This window comes from Gopherus evgoodei, chromosome 14 (genome assembly GCF_007399415.2).
Source record: "Gopherus evgoodei ecotype Sinaloan lineage chromosome 14, rGopEvg1_v1.p, whole genome shotgun sequence".
Classification (NCBI taxonomy): domain Eukaryota; kingdom Metazoa; phylum Chordata; order Testudines; family Testudinidae; genus Gopherus; species Gopherus evgoodei.
Genome location: NC_044335.1, coordinates 1,660,766 through 1,679,395, shown reverse-complemented (window position 1 = coordinate 1,679,395; position 18,630 = coordinate 1,660,766). Strand labels below are relative to the sequence as shown.

At 49.9% G+C, this 18,630-nt stretch overlaps 1 protein-coding gene across 1 annotated transcript in view; it reads right to left on the bottom strand.

Moving 5' to 3' along the window:
- The window catches only part of CTNNBL1 (catenin beta like 1), a 108,747-nt gene that overhangs the window by 10,047 nt on the left and 80,070 nt on the right, over window positions 1-18,630 (bottom strand). Inside the window, exons 12-13 of the mRNA XM_030532901.1 lie at window positions 17,117-17,214; window positions 15,115-15,195 (exon numbers count right to left, since the gene is read on the bottom strand). Of these exons, the coding sequence (XP_030388761.1) occupies window positions 15,115-15,195; window positions 17,117-17,214 (179 nt within the window). The remainder of the gene's footprint in view (window positions 1-15,114; window positions 15,196-17,116; window positions 17,215-18,630) is intronic.

Sequence of the window (18,630 nt, the reverse complement as noted above, 5' to 3'; positions counted from 1 at the left end):
GGCATCTATCAATTAGGAGCGTGGTTTAAAAAGTACCACACTCCCAACCGAGATCTTTGCTAGACACTATTATAATGGCAGTCAGCGCTTACTTTGTTCAGGGAACAGGTATAAGCTACACCAGCAGCAGAGCTCTTGCCAGTATAAGCTGGCTCTCCACGAGCAGGTTTGCCAGCAGAGCCCTACTGGCAAAGCCCTGCTAGACACACTGACACATTGACACTGCATCTTAACACAGGGTTTCAGCATCTTAATCTAGTGTGACTGGAAACCCCCGTCCTGCTTTTCTCTGCAAGGTCCCAGCATCTGCTACTGTTAGTCTTCCTCTTCAGATGGTCAAGGGCTCTTCTCAATGACTGCTCAACATGCCTGAGACACGGAACTAGGACAACTCAACTGATGCCTCCGAAACGGGGAAGGAAGACAAATCTCCTGACCAGCCGTATGTGGGATGAAATAAGTAACTCACGTGCTCTGTATGTATAATATCTCCTGTCTGTGTGCTCCATTCTGTGCATCCGAAGAAGTGAGCTGTAGCTCATGAAAGCTCATGCTGAAATAAATGCTAGTCTCTAAGGTGCCACAAGCACTCCTGTTCTTTTTGCGGACACAGACTAATACAGCTGCTACTCTGAATCCTCTCCGATGGACTCAGTGTGCGAGACTCAGAAAAGGCTTTAAAGGTGACTGGGTTATTGACAACACAGAGATGCCCAAGTGGCAGAAAACCCTGGACTTTAACACACTCCAGCTCTCTGAAGAATGGACACAGACATGGCTGTGCAGAGTTCAAGAGCAGGATGTTGCTGCCTGTGGAAAGGCTTCTGAATCTTATGCGAGCACTGAGTTCCCTCCCACTCGAGTTCAGGAGGTTGGCACTAGGACAGGCTTCCTGGCATCTTGCAAACACCTTCTGGAGAGCACACCAGATGCCACCAGGCCTCACAGGCCGAGAGCGCTCGTGAAGGATGGCAGCACTGCGGAGTGGGATGTTACAGTTCCATGTGCTGCATGCGAGCTGTCACTCACTGGCAACCCCACAAAGGAAAAACAACTATCCGTGAGCCCAACTAAAACAAGCCTGATCGGGAGATGGGCAGGAAGACCAACTGGGGCAGTGACAAGGCCATGCAGTATGAGGAGCTCTGCGGCAGCCCCAGCAGGGATGGAGAACTTTCCAGATGTAAAGCTATGCTCTGAGGGCAGCCTTCATTCCTGAGTTCAGGGGACAATGCCCAAACTGGCCTGTTTCCCCTCTACACTTGCCCACCATGCCACAGGCACAAAGGGCCCCAATAGCAGACCCAAAACGGGTTCTCCTGTTTGAGATGGGGGGAGGGAGGCATGGCAGTTATAGGGGGTTACAGACCTTGCTGGGGGCCTGGACACCTTGAAGTACAGCTCTTCAGGAGCTCACTGTGCCCCAGGATGTAGGGGCTTTGTAGTGGGGAGAGCTTGTGGCTACACTATTTCCCCCCATATGGCAAGGGATGCTGCAGCTCCAGGCGTACTCCACCCCTGGGGCTGGAGAGCAATGGTTGCCAGTCAAATGCCTGGAATGCTCGGTGGGGACGGACGACTCCTGACAGCCCGCCAGCTCCTATTAACTTCCCAGTACACCAACTGCCTACCCGATGCATACGTAGTCTGTTAGGGATGTGCTGGCCCTCTAAATGCTCTCAGAGTTCCATTCACAGCAGCTCCTCCATCCCCCCACAAGCCCCCCATGGCCTATCGCCCTCGACAGCACTTAATTCTTACACTGAGCTCACAGTAATGGGAACGATGTGCAGACTGCCAGGGCTGCAGCCAGTTGTGGATTTACAGGGGTTCAACACCCCAGCCTTTACAGTCTCTTTGGGAACACCCCATTATTCACTAGGCCCTCAGCACAGCTTTTTACGGGGTAAGCCACCTGGCAACACAATGTGGGCGTTCCCACTACAGTCGCATGACTCTGCACAGAGTCCTGACAGAGATCTGGGCCTTTTAGGGAGCAATGCAGCCAGTGTCTGCGAGGAGGCAGAACAGGCTTTACAAAACAAGGCAGCATTTATTAGCCACCTGGACTACAGCACAGGAGGGTCCAGGTTAGAATGGCAAAGCCAAGCGTAAGTCAGAGTACACCACAACAGAGTCATCTCCCTTACTCTTGCTGAGCCTCCTGGGTTCCATCAGTCTCTCAGTCCCTCTCTGACCCACAATGTGCAGCAGCCACAGACTGTCTGGTCACTCCTGGACCCTTTGTCTTCGGTTGGAGCCACGCTCTGTTCACACGGTCAGCTTCCTTGGCTCCCAGTCGCTGAAAGCTTCTGTTCAGTCATTGGAACGTCTGTTGTCGCTTCAGGACACACCATTCACCTGTGCCGATTCCAGTTAGTTCTTGATAGTGTAACTGGCTCCAATCTAGGCAGGCGTACACGATATTCACCTGTTTACCTTCCCCATCCCGGAGAGAAACTAACCCCTTAGCACTCCATGGGTAGGGATACAAAGTGAGCGCACAAACTGAGGCACACATTGTTCATGAAGGTATTGCAAAAATTCCCATATTCTCCACATAAAGGCAACCTTATTATTTCTCTTACGTACGTCGCTACCAAGAAGAAGTGATCTGGGGAGCAGCATTCAGCTATTTGCTGGATTATGCAGGCAGTAGCAAAGAAGATGCTCACATCTTCCATAGCTGTAACAGGCTCTGCCACACTGACAGGGAGGCAAAATTGCTGTGTACCAGTAAATTAAGCAGATACAACTCATGAGACACATCGCAGGGAGATGTACTAAGGGGCCATTTTTTTTTAGCCTTTAACCACAGCCCCCTTTAAATGTTAATCTATCTCGCAGCACAACACCAAATAGCCACCTTTCCACTTTGTGTCTCTCTGAGCAGTTCAATTGCTACCCTCCAAATGAGACTCAGATGCCATTTCTAATCTGCCACCAATATTCACTGAGATGCCCCTTGCTGATGGGAGAAGACAGCAAGAAGATGGGCTTCTGTGAAAGTAAAATGAGCTCCTTTCACACTAATGAGGGAGGACTGACAGGACTAGAGTGTCACGTGAAGACTCAAAAGCTACAGATGATGATGGATCTGCCACTACCATGTAGAGAGATCACATTTCTCTGCACAGCATGGCAAAGTGGGCTGAAGTGATGCTCCACACCCTTCTCCTCACACATATGGCAGTTCACCTCTCTCATCCGAGGAGAGCTAGGACTGACAGTGCAGAGCAGTGGGGGAAGAGAACAAGTTCAGACTGTCACGAATGCCACTGCACCATTCTGAAGGTCTGTCTACACTTAAACTGCTGCAGCGCCTCAGTGTAGACACTAACCACACCAAGAGGAGGGGCTCTCCTGTCAGCATGGCTAATTCACCTCCCCGAGAGGCGGTAACTACAAAAGAATTCCTCCACGGGCCTCGCACTGTCTACACCAGGGGGTGGGGTAGATCAGACTCAGTACAGTTACGTCTGTCAGTGGTGTTGATTTTTCACCCCCCTGAGAGATGTAACAATGCTGAGATAAGTTCCCAGTGTAAACCAGCCCTGACCAGCCTAAGGAGAGCGTAGAGCTAAAAGCCAGAACATTCTACATCACTTCAGGCATGGACATGAAAAGTGCTGTTAGGCCTTGGATCCTGCACTAATGTAGGCAGCTCATCCCCTCGTTCCCTTCATCCTGCCGTGTTGGGCAGGTTCACATGGGGAGAGGGGAAAGACAAAGAAGGAGGATGTCTGCCACACTCCTGAGGTGATTTCATGACTGAGGCACTCAGCACATCTGGTGAGTTAGGTATCCACCAGCAACTCACTCACCATTAAATGCCTCATCCAGCCCAGCAAAAGAAAAGCCTGTGTGATAGAGAGCAGAGTTCATGCCTGTAGGGTTGGCAGGAGAAGCCAACAGAGAAAGGGGGTGTAAATCAGTCACCAGGAGGATCAGGAATGACCAGAATTAAGTGTAAAGATTTGCAATTTGCTCTCAAATCACAGCAGCCCAACTGCACAGTGAACTGGAACAATGTCCAAAGCAAAAGGAGAGAGAAGAAGACAGATAATACTACAAAACACCAAAGACCTGGCATTCCATCCCTACATCCCAGCAGGACCAAGCTATGCTGCTGTGACCCACATGCACTAGGGGAGTCCTATAAGCCGTCTAAACTGAGATTTAAAGGTGAAACATTAAGCTAATGCATAAGCTAATGTTCTTTAACACATACTAAGGTGGCCAAGTGAAAGCCTAGACTTCTCCTATGGTCCCCACTAGAGTTTGAGAGTGTGTTAGTTAACACCACATCTTTTATCTTCGTTTGTACACTTCACAGGTTGTAAAGAAACAGCGTTAAGGGCCCTGGTAAATTCACTCAGAGTCCAAAAGGCACTGGAGGCCCCATACAGTGTTACCAAAGGAGAATGACTTGTTCCATGCAGCCTGTGTTCTTGAATAATATGCCAAAGATGCACTGAGCCGGTTTCATGCATCCTGCCACCTCAGTGAAAACAGACACTCTGATCTCCCAGCTTCTCTCACACACTGATTTGCCATCATCACGTTCCTTGAAATGCAGGCTTGGGACTGACTCCTGGATGGGCTCACAGCTCCTACTGCAGGCAACAGGGCAGGTCTACATCTAGGTCATGTCAAGGTGACAGCTGAGTGCTCAAACCTGCATACAGAAAGCAAATGCACTGTCCTGTGAAGTTTTCTTCATGTCTGCCTACATGCCGAGATGCATTTGTGCATCTGTAAACCGAGCAGCCAATCCGCAATAGCTACTGTTTGCTACAATGCCTAGCACTCCAGGGAATCAGTAAACATAAGGCTGCAGCTACGGTAAACTTTGGGAGCTAGAATTGGGAAGTGTGACAGGGCATTCAACATGACTTGTCTAGATGACCCAGCAATCCCAGCAGTGGAGCTTATAAAGCTCACTTTAGCCTCTTGGCTTGTTCCTGAAGAAGCTCACAATACAGACAGCAAGACGACCAATCAACTGCATAACTGTAGCCAGATTCTGCAATCTGCATGCCCTCCAGGGAACACAGTTATACTGCTTATACTTTACATTAACCCCCCTCATTATCTCTGGCCCTCAATTCAATTCCATGCAATTCAAACTGAACTCAAATGCCAGACTAATACAAATCCCCATTTAAGCTATCAAAACCTGTGGACACTGCTTCAGTTCTAGTTCAGTCCATCTTGTCCTTTCAAGGGTGGAATGACTTAACTGTAGCACAATTAGCAGGTAATTTGTAAGTCGTTATAGTTCAAAGTATCTGGTGAGAACATTTTATTGAATAAACCTGCTGAGCATAATTTCCTGTGGAACTAAAAAAAAATATTAAACCATCTCTTGCCTTTTTCTTCCCTTTTCAGAGCTCGCCGCGGTTACTGCTGCCTATAATTATATCTCCTTCTAGATGGAGCTAAGAGCCCAGGGGGTTCTGCACCTTTTCCTACAGCAGGGATTAAAAAGCTCGAGAGAGAACAAGATGCTTCCCTCACAAGCCAAGGATTCGATATTTTCTAGGCTTTATTTGCTAGAGACTCAGCCGAAAAGCACTAAGACGTACTGGTGTTGGAAAAGGAAGTCCTCGGCTTCATATGGCTGTTGGGGGAATGCTACTAACTCATCGCCTGACCACTTCCAACGCCGCAGAAAGTGCATAGCTCCACCATACTGATATGAAGCCAACTCTCATACTGGGCCAAATTCTGCTCCGCTAAGTCAGCCTCTCAAGCGCCCTGCATAATGTGGCTTTCATCCATCTACGAAAGAAGCAGATCGAAGTCTCACTCATCCCGGCCCAGGCAGTAATGAACCTGTTGGGGGACATGGACCTGTAGATCCAGATTCTCCGGGAACAGGGCCCTTCATTGCAGGAGATCAATCAGGAGCATGAGTGAAGCTCTGCCTAGGAAGTTACCTAGAAGGTGAAGGCCAAGAGGGCTAAGCCTCTCTAAGCATGGAATCCTAGCAAAACCTGAGGGCAGCTCCCTTCATGCCCACCACCTCGGTGAAGACCTCGGGCACTATGCTGACCCTGAGTGGCAGAGCGCAGTATTGAAGGGCCAAGCACCAATGTTAGATGGTTTGATGATTGGTGCACAGTAGGTATGTGCAGGTAGGTGCCCTATGGGTATCAGCGTTGGGGAAGTCTTTGCTCTCTTTGCCTACTTCTACAGGAGTAAACTCCCTGAGCCACTTCAGAGCCGAATGGGGCCTCCAAAACAAAGCAAGCAGACACCTCCAAGCCTTTCCCAGTTCCCACTTCTGCAGTTTTTAGTGTCCAATGCTCTTGTTTTTTTCTAGGCATCCAGAAGGGAGAAAACTTATTTCTGGGAACCAGAAGGAGAGCAGAAATTTATTCCATAACCCCTGTGAATAACCACTAATGCGCACTTTGCCAGTGGTGACTGACCCCCTTGCCTCCCTGGAAAGTGAGAGGGACACAACAGGGCCATGAACTCAGAAACTGTCTCTACTCCCCTCTGATGGGGGCATTTGCTGGCAGAACCATCTTGAAATGACCAACTGAAGGAAGATGCATCTCTAACCTCTGTCTCCTGTCCCTCAGCACCTGCTCCCAGTTATGTGTAAAGTTACCTCCCCTTTGGAAGTTTCCAATAGAAGGGTGGAGTCCCAGTGCCCTTCCTGGGTTACTGCACGGCATGCCATATTTTTCGCAAAATCCGCAGCCACCTTGAGCTGTCTTGTGAAGGAAAATGGCTGGACAGAACTTTCTGGGAGGGGCTTCTAGGCTTCTGCTTCTCAGTTATGGCCTTGGCAGCACAGAGAATGCACAGAGATTTAATATTACAGTACCATCTACAGATCCCAGTCAGGACGTGTAGGATCCGGTACTGTAGATGGTACTGTGATATTAACAGGACTGTGCTAGGACGTGTATGATCAACTTATTAATGTAATAGATTCCATACAGCATAAGGCCAGAAGGGACCATTAGATCATTTAGTCTGATCTGTATAATACAGGCCAGTCAGTTTCACCCAGACCCCCTACTCTGAGCCCAATGATTTCAGTTAAGATTAATGCATTGCTGTCCTCAAAAGACTAAACTTGTGTCCACAGGCAGAGAACAGGAGGGACCAAAGTGCCACCAGGGCCTGAGGTCCCTACACTGGCAGGGAATTGTTTCGGTGAGATGCCCACAAGAACCTAACAGGCAAACCACACTCACTGCGGCAAAGGAACCCAGAGTCCCAGCCAATGTGACCAGGGAAGAAGGGGAGAAGATTCCTTTCCCACCTCAAATCTGGTGAGCAAGACACACAAGCCAGGCATCAAAGTTTCCGACGAACATGCACGCGCAGCGCGCACACCTAACTGGAATGGATGTGAGCAATCACTCGAAGAAGAACTGGTCCATGCTGACCTAAGCCCCATCTCCAACTTTGGAGCATGCAGAGGGTGCTAAAAATCTGTAAGGTACTTAGAACCTCAGAACGGCCAGACTGGGTCAGACCAAAAGGTCCACCTAGCCCAGTATCCTGTCTGCCGACAGTGGCCAATGCCAGGTGCCCCACAGGGAATGAACAAGTCACCAAGTGATCCATCCCCCTTCTATGGCCCCCATCACCAGAGGATCTGAGCAAGTCACAATCTTTAATGGATTTAACTCTGGGAGGCAGGAAAGAGCTATTCTCCCCATTACACGGAGGAGAACAGAAGCCCAGAGAAATCGAACAACTTGCCTGGTGACACACCCGATGTGTGTTGACAGAGCAAAATTTGGACCCTGGTATCCCAAAGGCCACACTAGCGCGCTAACACTGGACCATCCCTCATCTGGTGACCTACTGGCTCTGCTGCTGCCTGCCACCCTTGAAGAGGTGCCAACTGGCACCCCTGGATGCAGAACACAGACCTACTGCACAGGGATGATCTGCGGCATCACTTAATACCCGTAAAGGCCTTTGCAATGCTCAGATGAAAGGTGCTGCAGAAGGTCGAAGGACATGGGGGACATTTCTGTTCTCTCCTAAACATCCCTAGAGCTAGGGGAGGCAGGGTAAGAGGGAACCATTTATTCTAGCCATTCCAAACTACGGGGAGCTGGCATGGGGGACTGGCAAGAACACTGCAGGGAGGGTGCAGCCTTTCTAGCTGCACTTTGCTAACAGAGGATCTGAGCTGTAAGAGAGTCCCCTTTTCCGATGCCCCTAATATAGGTAAGTCAGGCAGCAAAGCCAGCTGGGCACAGCACAAGTGGAACAGATCTGTCACAAATGTGCTGAGCTCGGTGAATGCACAGGGCTTCCTAATGCCACTCATCTCTGAGTAGGAGAGGCCCAGTCCTGGAACAGCAGGGAGCGGGGCAAACCTCAAAGGTGAAATATTTATACCTTTGGCCGGGTCAATTCAGCCCCTCATCATTACCATGTAAATGAAGCGAGTCCTGCGCAGTTTAACTACAGGTGCTGTCTGCTCTCCATGGACGCTGAGGAACTCTGGCACAGTCTCTAAGGGAAAGGTCCCCAGTCAAACATCCCAGGCCTCAAGTTCCCCTCTCCCTTCATACCACGTGCTGGCTGGTGGCTGCCCGAGGGCTAAAGGGATTCTGCAGGTGTAATATTCATGGAATGGTTTGAGATCCTTTTGGATGAAAGATGCTCTATAAAGAGCAAACAGAGCTAGTGAGGGGAGGGAGGAAGGAGAGGGCTCTGAGCAGCAGCTGCCCACACTCTGCTAGGCACCAGACAGTGCCCTTAGCCTGAACCCCACCCACCAACACTGAAATGTACAGAATCAATCAGTTCTTGCTGCGTTTGAACAGAAGCAATGGAGAGGGCGGGGAAGGAAGGGAAAACGCTGTTTTGCTGCAGGCCACTGTTCATTTGTGAAGCTGCAGCTGTCCATATGGAGCCTGCATGCTGGCAGCGGATGTGACTCAATTCATCACTCACCCCTCTGCCTTTTTGAGCAGTCAGGAAGCTGCTGAGCTCAAATGCCCTCAGAATGTTTGCCTGTGCCCAGTGAACTGGCCTTGGCATTGAGGAGACAGATGTTTGTCAGAGACTGGTGGGGGGTTTGCAGCCTGTGTCATGCAGAGTCAGCTCATGTGCTAGAGAGAGCCACAGTCGTGATTACTCTCCCTCAGTACTAATCAATTTCACACCCTCTTCAGTGCAGATACCCATAATCTTGTGGGAAGCGGGCCAAACTCACTAACAGCTCCGCAAGCTGCCTCCTAACTCCAACAGCTCGTCCTCTCATTCAGGGAAGTCTGTGTCAGCTTTAGTTCCAAGAAAATACGACCTGGTACCAAAGCTCATGTCACTCAGAATGATCCACTGTAGGTACTTGGAGCAACCACCAGTCTTTGGCTGCAGCCCCATCTAATCAGGATAGAAGCTCCCTCACAGCTGATCAGGACTCTAAAGAGGCAGGAAAGAGACCTTGAATATTACCATGTAATTGTCACACTGCATGTCACTTACTCCCCCCTATCTGCCAGCCCCAGTAACGTTTCAGTCTAGTAAAAGTGACTGCAAAGAGAAACACAGCTGCTGCAGTCCTAGACTCAGGAATCACTGTACAGTGTGTGTGTGTAGACATATATACGCACATACACAAACAAACCCCAATATGTTAATCCAAAACACTTTATACCTAGCCCCTGTGCATGGTGGAAGCACAGCCAAGCTAGTTACACTTGTGTTAAAATGCGGCTGTTGCTACCAGGTCCTGCTATCAGCTTCCCTAGCCAGCGACGACAAGGATTTTCACCAGAGAACTTGGCCAGACAACTGTGCTGCATAGTGAGCGACCCAACCCAGTAGGCTGTAGCATGATTTTACAATATGGTTGTAACATTGTTTCTCAGACAAAAATACCATCCCCCCCCCTGCTCAAAGTAGTCATGCTGGGGCCTTGCTAGCAGCCACTGTGTGAGCACTGTGAGGATGCCTATCTGGAGAAGGCTAATGAGGCAGGACAGAGAAGTGCTGCGTTACAGAGCTGGAAGCGAATGAAAAACACCAATCGAGACAGCTGTAGTTGAGCAGGAAAAGGTGGCTGCCATTTGAACAGTGTGGTGACAGGCACACAGTTAGAAGTTAGAGGGTAACAGGAAGGCAGGGAAGGCTGGGCACATTTTAGAGACAGGCGTGGTCTACACTACGCGTTTATATCGAATTTAGCAGCGTTAAACCGATTTAACCCTGCACCCGTCCACACAATGAGACCCTTTATATCGATGTAAAGGGCTCTTTAAACCAGTTTCTGTACTCCTCCTCGACGAGAGGAGTAGCGCTGAAATCAGAACTGCCATGTTGGATGAGGATTAAAGTGGCCACAAATTGACGGTATTGGCCTCCAGGCGGTATCCCACAGTGCACCATTGTGACCGCTCTGGAAAGTCATCTGAACTCGGATGCAGTGGCAAGGTAGACAGGAAAGCCCCAAGAAGTTTTGAATTTCATTTCCTGTTTGGCCAGCGTGGAAAGCTCACCAGCACAGGTGACCACGCAGAGCTCATCAGCACAGGTAGCAATGCAGTCTCCTGAGAATTGAAAAAGAGCTCCAGCATGGACCGCACGGGAGGTACTGGATCTGATCGCTATATGGGAAGAGGATTCTGTGCTAACAGAACTCCGTTCCAAAAGACGAAATGAAAAAACATTTGAAAAAATTTCCAAGGCTATGATACAGAGAGGCCACAGCAGGGACTCAGTGCAGTGCCATGTGAAAGTTAAGGAGCTCAGACAAGCCTACCAGAAAACCGAAGAAGCAAACGGAAGGTCCGGGTCAGGGCCGAAAACATGCCACTTCTACACTGAGCTGCATGCAATTCTAGGGGGGTCCGCCACCAGTTCCCCACCCCATCTGTGGATTCTGAGGTGGGGTTGGTAATCTCAGCCATACCTGAGGATTCTGCGGAGGGGGAAGATGAGGAGGAGGAAGAGGAGGACGAGCTTGCAGAGAGCACACAGCACTCAGTTCTCCCCAACAGCCAGGAGCTTTTTCTTACCCAGACAGAATTACCCTCCCTGCCCTCCCAAGCCACTAGCCCAGACAATGAAGCCATGGAAGCGACCTCTGGTGAGTGTACCTTTGTAAATATAAAACATGGTTTAAAAGCAGGAGTTTTTTAATGATTAATTTGCCTTGAGGACTTTGGATGCATTCGCAGCCAGTACAGTTACTGGAAAAGTCTGTTAATGTCTGGGGATGGAGCGGAAATCCTCCAGGGACATCTCCATGAAGCTCTCCTGGAGGTACTCCAAAAGCCTTTGCAGAAGGTTTCTGGGCAGGGCAGCCTTATTCTGTCCTCCATGGTAGGACACTTGACCACACCATGCATGTAGCAAGTAATCTGGTATCATTGCATGACAAAGCCTAGCTGCGTATGGTCCCGGTGACTGCTGGCATTCAAGCAACATCCTTTCTTTATCTCACTGTTATCCTCAGGAGAGTGATATCATTCATGGTAATCTAGTTGAAATTCAGGAATTTAATTAAGGGGACAGACATGGCCATTCCTACTGGGCTGTTTGCCTGTTGCTTAAAAGAAATCCTTCCTTGCAGGTAGCCAAGCAGGTGCGGGGGTGGATTAGCGCGGAGCTTTTTCGCATTTGGCTAGCAGTGATCTTCCATGATACCAGCCACGCGGTGTGGGGAGGGGTAAATCGATCATCCCAGAGAATTGGATGGAGAGGTGGTTTCTGCTGCTGCACGTTAACAGGAATGAAGCAGCACTGAACGAGATTTGCTTGGTATTTGGGAAAGGAGGGCACTGTGTATATGAAGGCTGCAGAAGCCGAAAGACAATGGCTTACCATGGACGCATGCAAGCTGAATTCTGCTGCCTGGACCTGCATCTGTGAGATCTCTAACACCAGCGCCGCAGGCACTCAATATTAAGATGCAAAATGCGACCTTGTAGTGAAATCACATGTGCTACGTAAGGTGAATAGTGTTGTTCACCGTGAAAGAGTAAAACCATTGTTCTGTAAAGTGTATCTTTTAAAATACTTCTCTCTCTTTTTTCCCCTCCCTCATGCAGCTGCAAATTTTTCAAGCCTCCCTACTCCTCCCGAAGGCTATCTCAGATAAGGCGGTGGAAAAAAAAAGATGCGAGACGAAATGTTCTCAGAAATCATGGAAGTGACCCGCAATGAAAGAGCTCATCTGAATGAGTGGAAGGACGTGGTATCAAATTACAGGAAAGATGCCAGCAGGGACCAACGTGAGGACAGGAGGGACGCTCGCGATGAGAGGTGGCGGCAGGAAGATCAGAGGTGTAGGCAGGAAGATCAGTGGTGGCAGGATGCAACTCTGGGGCTGCTGCGTGATCAAACTGACATCCTCCGACGTCTGGTGGAGCTTCAGGAACAGCAGCGGGATCACAGAGTGCCGCTGCAGCCCCTGTGTAACCACCCTCACCGCTCACCATGTTCCATATCCTCCTCACCCAGACGTGTAAGAACGCGTGGGGGAAGGCTTCGTGCACCCGCCAACTCCACTCCCGTGGACAGCCCAACCAAAAGGCTGTCATTACATTGAAATGTTTTTAGTGGCCTTTTCCTTCCCTCCTACCCTCCTCCCAAACCACACCCAGGCTACCTTGTCAGTTCTCTCCCTCTTTTTATAATGAATTAATAAAGAATACATGGTTTTTAAACAATAGTGACTTTATTTCCTTAGAAAGCAAACTGTAATCAAAGCGGGAAGGTGGGTTGCTTACAGGGAATGAGTCAATCAAGGGGGGGGGGGTTCATCAAGGGGAAACAAACACAGCAGTCAGACCATACCCTGGCCCGTGATAAAACTCATTTTCAAAGCTTCTCTGATGTGCACTGCTTCCTGGTGAGCTCTTCTAATCTCCCTGGTGTCTGGCTGCGTGTAATCAGCAGCCAGGTGATTTGCCTCAGCCTCCCACCCCACCATAAAGGTCTCCCCCTTACTCTCACAGAGATTATGGAGCACACAGCAAGCAGCAATAACAATGGGGACATTGGTTTGGCTGAGGTCAGAGCGAGTCAGTAATGTGCGCCAGCGCGCCTTTAAATGGCCAAATGCACATTTACCACCATCCTGCACTTGCTCAGCCTGTAGTTGAACAACTCCTGACTACTGTCCAGGATGCCTGTGTATGGCTTCATGAGCCATGGCATCAAGGGGTAGGCTGGGTCCCCCAGGATAACTACAGGCATTTCAACATCCCCAACTGTTATTTTCTGGTCTGGGAAGTAATTCCCTTGCTGGAGCCGTTTAAACAGAGTAGTATTCTTGAAGACGCGAGTGTCATGAACCCTTCCCAGCCATCCCACATGGATGTTGGTGAAATATCCCTTGTGATCCACCAGTGCTTGCAGCACCACTAAAAAGTTCCCCTTGCGGTTTAAGTAATGGGTGCCCTGGTGCTCCAGTGCCAAGATAGGGATATGGGTTCCATCTATCGCCCCCCCACAGTTAGGGAATCCCATTGCAGCAAAGCCATCCACTATGACCTGCACATTTTCCAGAGTCATTACCCTTGATAGCAGCAGTTCAGTGATTGCGTTGGTTTCTTGGCTTACAGCAGCCCCCATAGTAGATTTTCCCACTCCAAACTGATTCCCGACTGACCGGTAGCTGTCTGGTGTTGCAAGCTTCCAGAGGGCTATTGCCACTCACTTCTCAATTGTGAGGGCTGCTCTCATCTTGGTATTCTGGCGTTTCAGGGCAGGGGAAAGCAAGACACAAAGTTCCATGAAAGTGCCCTTACGCATGCGAAAGAATCGTCCCTAACCTGCAAAACTATGCAGTCCCACCAGTCTGTGCTTATTTCCCGGGCCCAAAATCGGCGTTCAATGGCTAGAACCTGCCCCATTACCAGCAGGATCTCCAAAGCACAGGGGCCCGCGGTTTGAGAGAATTCTGTGTCCATGTCCTCATCACTCTCGTCGCCGCGCTGCCGTAGCCGCCTCCTCCTTGCCTGGTTTTGCAGGTCCTGGTTCAGCACAGACTATATGAGAATGCGTGAGGTGTTTACAACGTCCACGATTGGGGTCTTGAGCTGAGCAGGGTCCATGCTTGCTGTGCTATGGCGTTTGCACAGTTCACCCAGGAAAAAAGGCGTGAAACAGTTGTCTGCTGCTTTCATGGAGGGAGGAGTGAGGCTGTACCCAGAACCACCCGCAACAATGTTTTTTGCACCATCAGGCACTGGGATCTCAACCCAGAATTCCAAGGGGCAGGGGAGATGGCGGAAACTATGGGATAGCTATCCACAGTGCAACGCTCCAGAAATCAACACTAGCATTGGTACATGGACACCCACCGCCGAATTAATGTGCTTACTGTGGCCGCGTGCACTCGACTTTATACAATCTGTTTTAAAAAACCAGTTTCTGTAAAATTGGAATAATCCCGTAGTGTAGACATACCCAGGGTTAATCTAAAGCACATAGGGAACTTTTAAAAATATGGTAGAAAACAAAGCAAGTGAGTCCAGGGACAGACCGCCCCACAGAGGAAACCCTGGCGAGAGAGGTCTCAAAGCGTAAGTCTCAGCACAGAAACGAAGGCTCGGTGCGCAGCACTGGCTTGGCTAGCCAGGAATTCGTTGCTATGTTCGGCCCAGAAACAACGTGCCCCCTCCCAGCAGACAGAACACACTGAGCTCTTGCTCATTACCTGCACAGTACAAAAGCTAGTGTCTGTGAGAACCACACAAAGTAGCCCATGAGACACCAGAACAGGTGCCTGTCCCTTGAGTGGTGAATTGTGTTCCCAGAGCTCGGGGATCCACTGTGGTTTGGCCAGAATTCACCAATTTGGCTGCTGAACATCTATAGAGAGGAACATCTGCTTCTTACACAGAGATTCACATCTTCCTTGCCCAACAGCAGCGTGCCAGTCAACCCCTGTGTACAACCTTGTCCCAAAGGATACCCACCCCTGCCAGAAGAAACTCCTCTGCAGGCAAGCAGGCATTCAGCTCTTTGCAAGAGAATGGGCAGAAGGCAGCCAACTCAAAAACGTGTCATGTGCAGGACATTAAACCACCACCTCCCTGGCTGAGGGCTCAGAGTGGGAGGAAGAACAGGAGTTAGAGACACGGGCTGGCAACACAAGGAAGCAATACATACATGCTTTTCTCCTTCTATCTTCTTGTCAGCCACCTGCATTGCATCCAAGTATTTAAAATGCAGTTCCATCAGCCTATCAACCTGTGAGGGCAGGAGAGACACAGACTAAGCAAGAGAAAGGCCCACTCCACTCAGTATTCAGCCCTTCCTACTCCACTGTTCGTCCTCCCAGAAATCTCACAAAGCAGCTTGCAGCTCTGCCACTTCCAGGAGAGACACGGGAATGAGTGAATGCTGGACAGGTGAGTGCTTTGGATTGAAATGCCAGTGATCTCTACACCTTATCACAATGTGATCCAATCAGCTCCCACTAGAAGGTGGGCAACCAGGTCACAAGCTCAGCCCACTTCTCTGATCTGTGCTCCTCCACTTTCCCCAGCTCCCTAAATGCAGCTGCACAGATGGCAGATATAATAAGCCAGGGAAGGCACAGCCACAGGATGCCAGGTTGTAGGTTTTTACTCATTATTATGTGCTATGCAGGTTCCAGGGCAGCTGAGGAGGTGGTATCTGCTATTCAGCTTCCCGAGCTCATCAGTCATCTCCCTGGACTTGAGAGAGACTCATGAACCCTGGGAAGCTGGGTAGCAGATACTGGCTGCTCAGCCACCCTGGAACCTGCATGGCACATATAAAAAGCTCAGTGTTCTTCCACTGGGTGGCTGGGAGTTCTCGGGAAGGGAGGCACACCACCTTTCCCATTTTCCAGCCAGCGCAGCTAGGGCAGCTCAGGCCAGCCTGGGGCTTAGGTGGGCTGGATGGCATGGCTAGGACTGTTTGGGCCAGTGCAGCTGGGGCTGGCCCAGGGTTCCTCCAGCATTGGAGGGGTGGGGGAGGGCTTGGGGTTCTGGCTGGCCCAGGGTTTCTCTGGCTGCGGAAGGGTTGGGGTGGAGGGCTCAGGGCCACAGCCATGTCGAGTGGAGGGGCGCGTAGGGCCGGGGCTGGGGGCAAGCCTCCCCAAAGGGAGGGGTCCACCCACTACCCATTTGTAGCTGTCTGTCCAGCCAGGCTGTGACCACTCAGACCGCGGTTACACATTACAGGCTAATGCTGCCCTCTCTGTTGCACTGAATTAAGCAATTAAACAAGGCCTTTCAATGTGAGAGACTTTCTGGAGTTCGGAGAACCAGTTATGGGCACAGCACGTGAACAGCGTGTTGAGGGTTTATGGCGGTGTTCTGCACAGAGGAACCAAGATAATCCGGGGGGGGGGGGGGGGGGGGCGGCTGTGCACCGAGGCAGTACTGGGAATTCTCAGATGCTTGGTGGGTGGCTCTTTGCTCACATGCTCAGGCCCACACCGATCACCATTTTCAGAGTCAGAAGGAATCTTTCCCCAGATTAGACTGACAAGCACCTTGGTTGTGTTGAGCGTGGATCACTTGCTGGGATCAGCGGGTTATATCCTGCTGGGCCTTGGACATTTGTGCACCTTCCTATTGTCCCCTCGAGGCACACAACAGTTTAGTCTCCTGAGGCCTGGCATGCTTTAGTCTAATCCAGTTTACTGGGACCAATACAGGGGGAACGGGGTGGGTTTTAGTGGCTGTGGAATGCAGGAAGTCAGACCAGACGACCTGATGGTCCCTTCTGGCCTTAAATTCTGACTGAATTTACAATTCCCATTGGAAGAACTGGTTTGCAAAAGCTGCTTCTTTGCAGATGGCTACCCTGGCTATCCATCAGCTGGTGGTACTTCAGGGAAAATCCATGCCCAAATGCCACTCCTGCTAAGGATGAAGCACTCCACGGATTAGGGGTGAGGGATACACGTGTGGAACATAAGAGCACTAGCCCACGTGCTGGCCAGCAGCTAGCACAACTAACTAGCATATTCCCAAGTCTCACTGCTACTGGTAGGGTTTGGTTTTTTTCCACCCCCTAGAGACACAGCAACTTAGACCCACAGCCACTGAAACGCTGGCACCACACTAGTTCTAACCATCTTCCCCTGCTCTGTTCTCCAACAGCAGGAGCAGAGTTGGGCCTCCAGCACACTAACCTTCTCACTGTCGTTCTCCGTGAATTTATTCAGCAGCCGTGTTCTCTGCTGCCCTCTCAGATTCCGCAGCAGAGAGGCCAGGATGGAACAGACGTGCTCTGGTAGTGAAGAGAGAGAGTTGCACACAGGTCAGGAAAACCAGATCATTTCCTCGCTGGGACTAGGTGTAAAAGAGGCACAACTTTGGTTCCAGCTGCAGGGGTTTCCTGCCCGTGATCTGGGGTGTGGTTATAAAAGAATGGGGAAGCTGTTGCAAGAATAGGTCCCTAGGTGTCTCGTCTCTTCTCCCAGCTTAGCTGAAAGCTGGAAAAACCTCTAGGCCTTTATCAAATGTGTGTGTTACTTTGAACCTGTTTTGGAATCTTCTTGCTGTTAATTACAGTCCTGAAAAAACAAGACATTATAAAATATAGCCCAAACCTGGTTCCGTTTAACTCCCCTGGCTGAGGTCTCTCTCAGCAGCTTTCACTCTCCTTCTGGCACTTCCTATCCTAGCTAATGGGATGGCGTTGCTGCTTCTGTCACAGCTGACAGCCATACTGGACCCAAACCAGGCTCCATTCAGAAGCTGGCACTGTCAGCTGAGCGACCCTTACGTTAACAAGCAGGGAGCAGTTGTTAGAACAGCATAGCTCAAGAAAGGTAGAAGCACGCCAGAATACAGCTCCTGCAGAGATTTAATTGGCATTAGCTAGAGCAAAACCTTCAAACAAACCTCTTATTTACAGAAAATCCTGTGTTCGGAATACAAATTCAGCACAACACACAAGGAAATAATGAACAAATAAATCTGCTCTACAGCCTTCTAGATTCTCCCTAAGGGTCAAAATTTTCACAGCCCAACTCTGGAACAGAATAAAATATTAACTGTGCAAAAAACACAAGAGGCAACCCAAGTTCATGTTCAACCCCACTGAATTTCAGAGTCTGAAGGGCAACTGAACTAAGTACCTCAAATTTGTCCTGATTCTTTTCTTGTGTGTGGCAGGTCACAGCTTCAAGGTGTTCTCTTTATGAATAGCTATGCCAATGTCCCACAACAAGATGCTGTTCTCCAAAGCCACAGGAAGAACACAGTTTTCAGTGAAGGGAGAGAGCATAGCAAGCATCACAATTTCTTTCATTCTTTATAAATTTCCTTCAGAAGCTCTTCCCTGTCAAATGTTGCAGCAGAATCTCCTCTCCAGATCCTTGCTAACAAGACATGGCAGCAGTCTCACTGCCAGGGTCCGATTCTGCACAGCACTGGGCACCTTCCATGGGAGTTCAGGTCACTCAGCATCTCATGGGAAGTGAAAGCTCTGTTCTAGGCCTCTTTGCTTGTAGGGTGTGTTGTGGCTCTCTAATGCTGGTTTTCAAGGCTTCCCAGGAGCTACATTAAGTAGAAAAGGAAGACTCCTTGCTGGCCCCCGTTCCCTTAGAAGGAACACCCATGGGGGGGAGGAATAGCTCAGTGGTTTGAGCACTGGCCTGCTAAACCCAGGGTTGAGAGTTCAGTCCTTGAGGGGGCCATT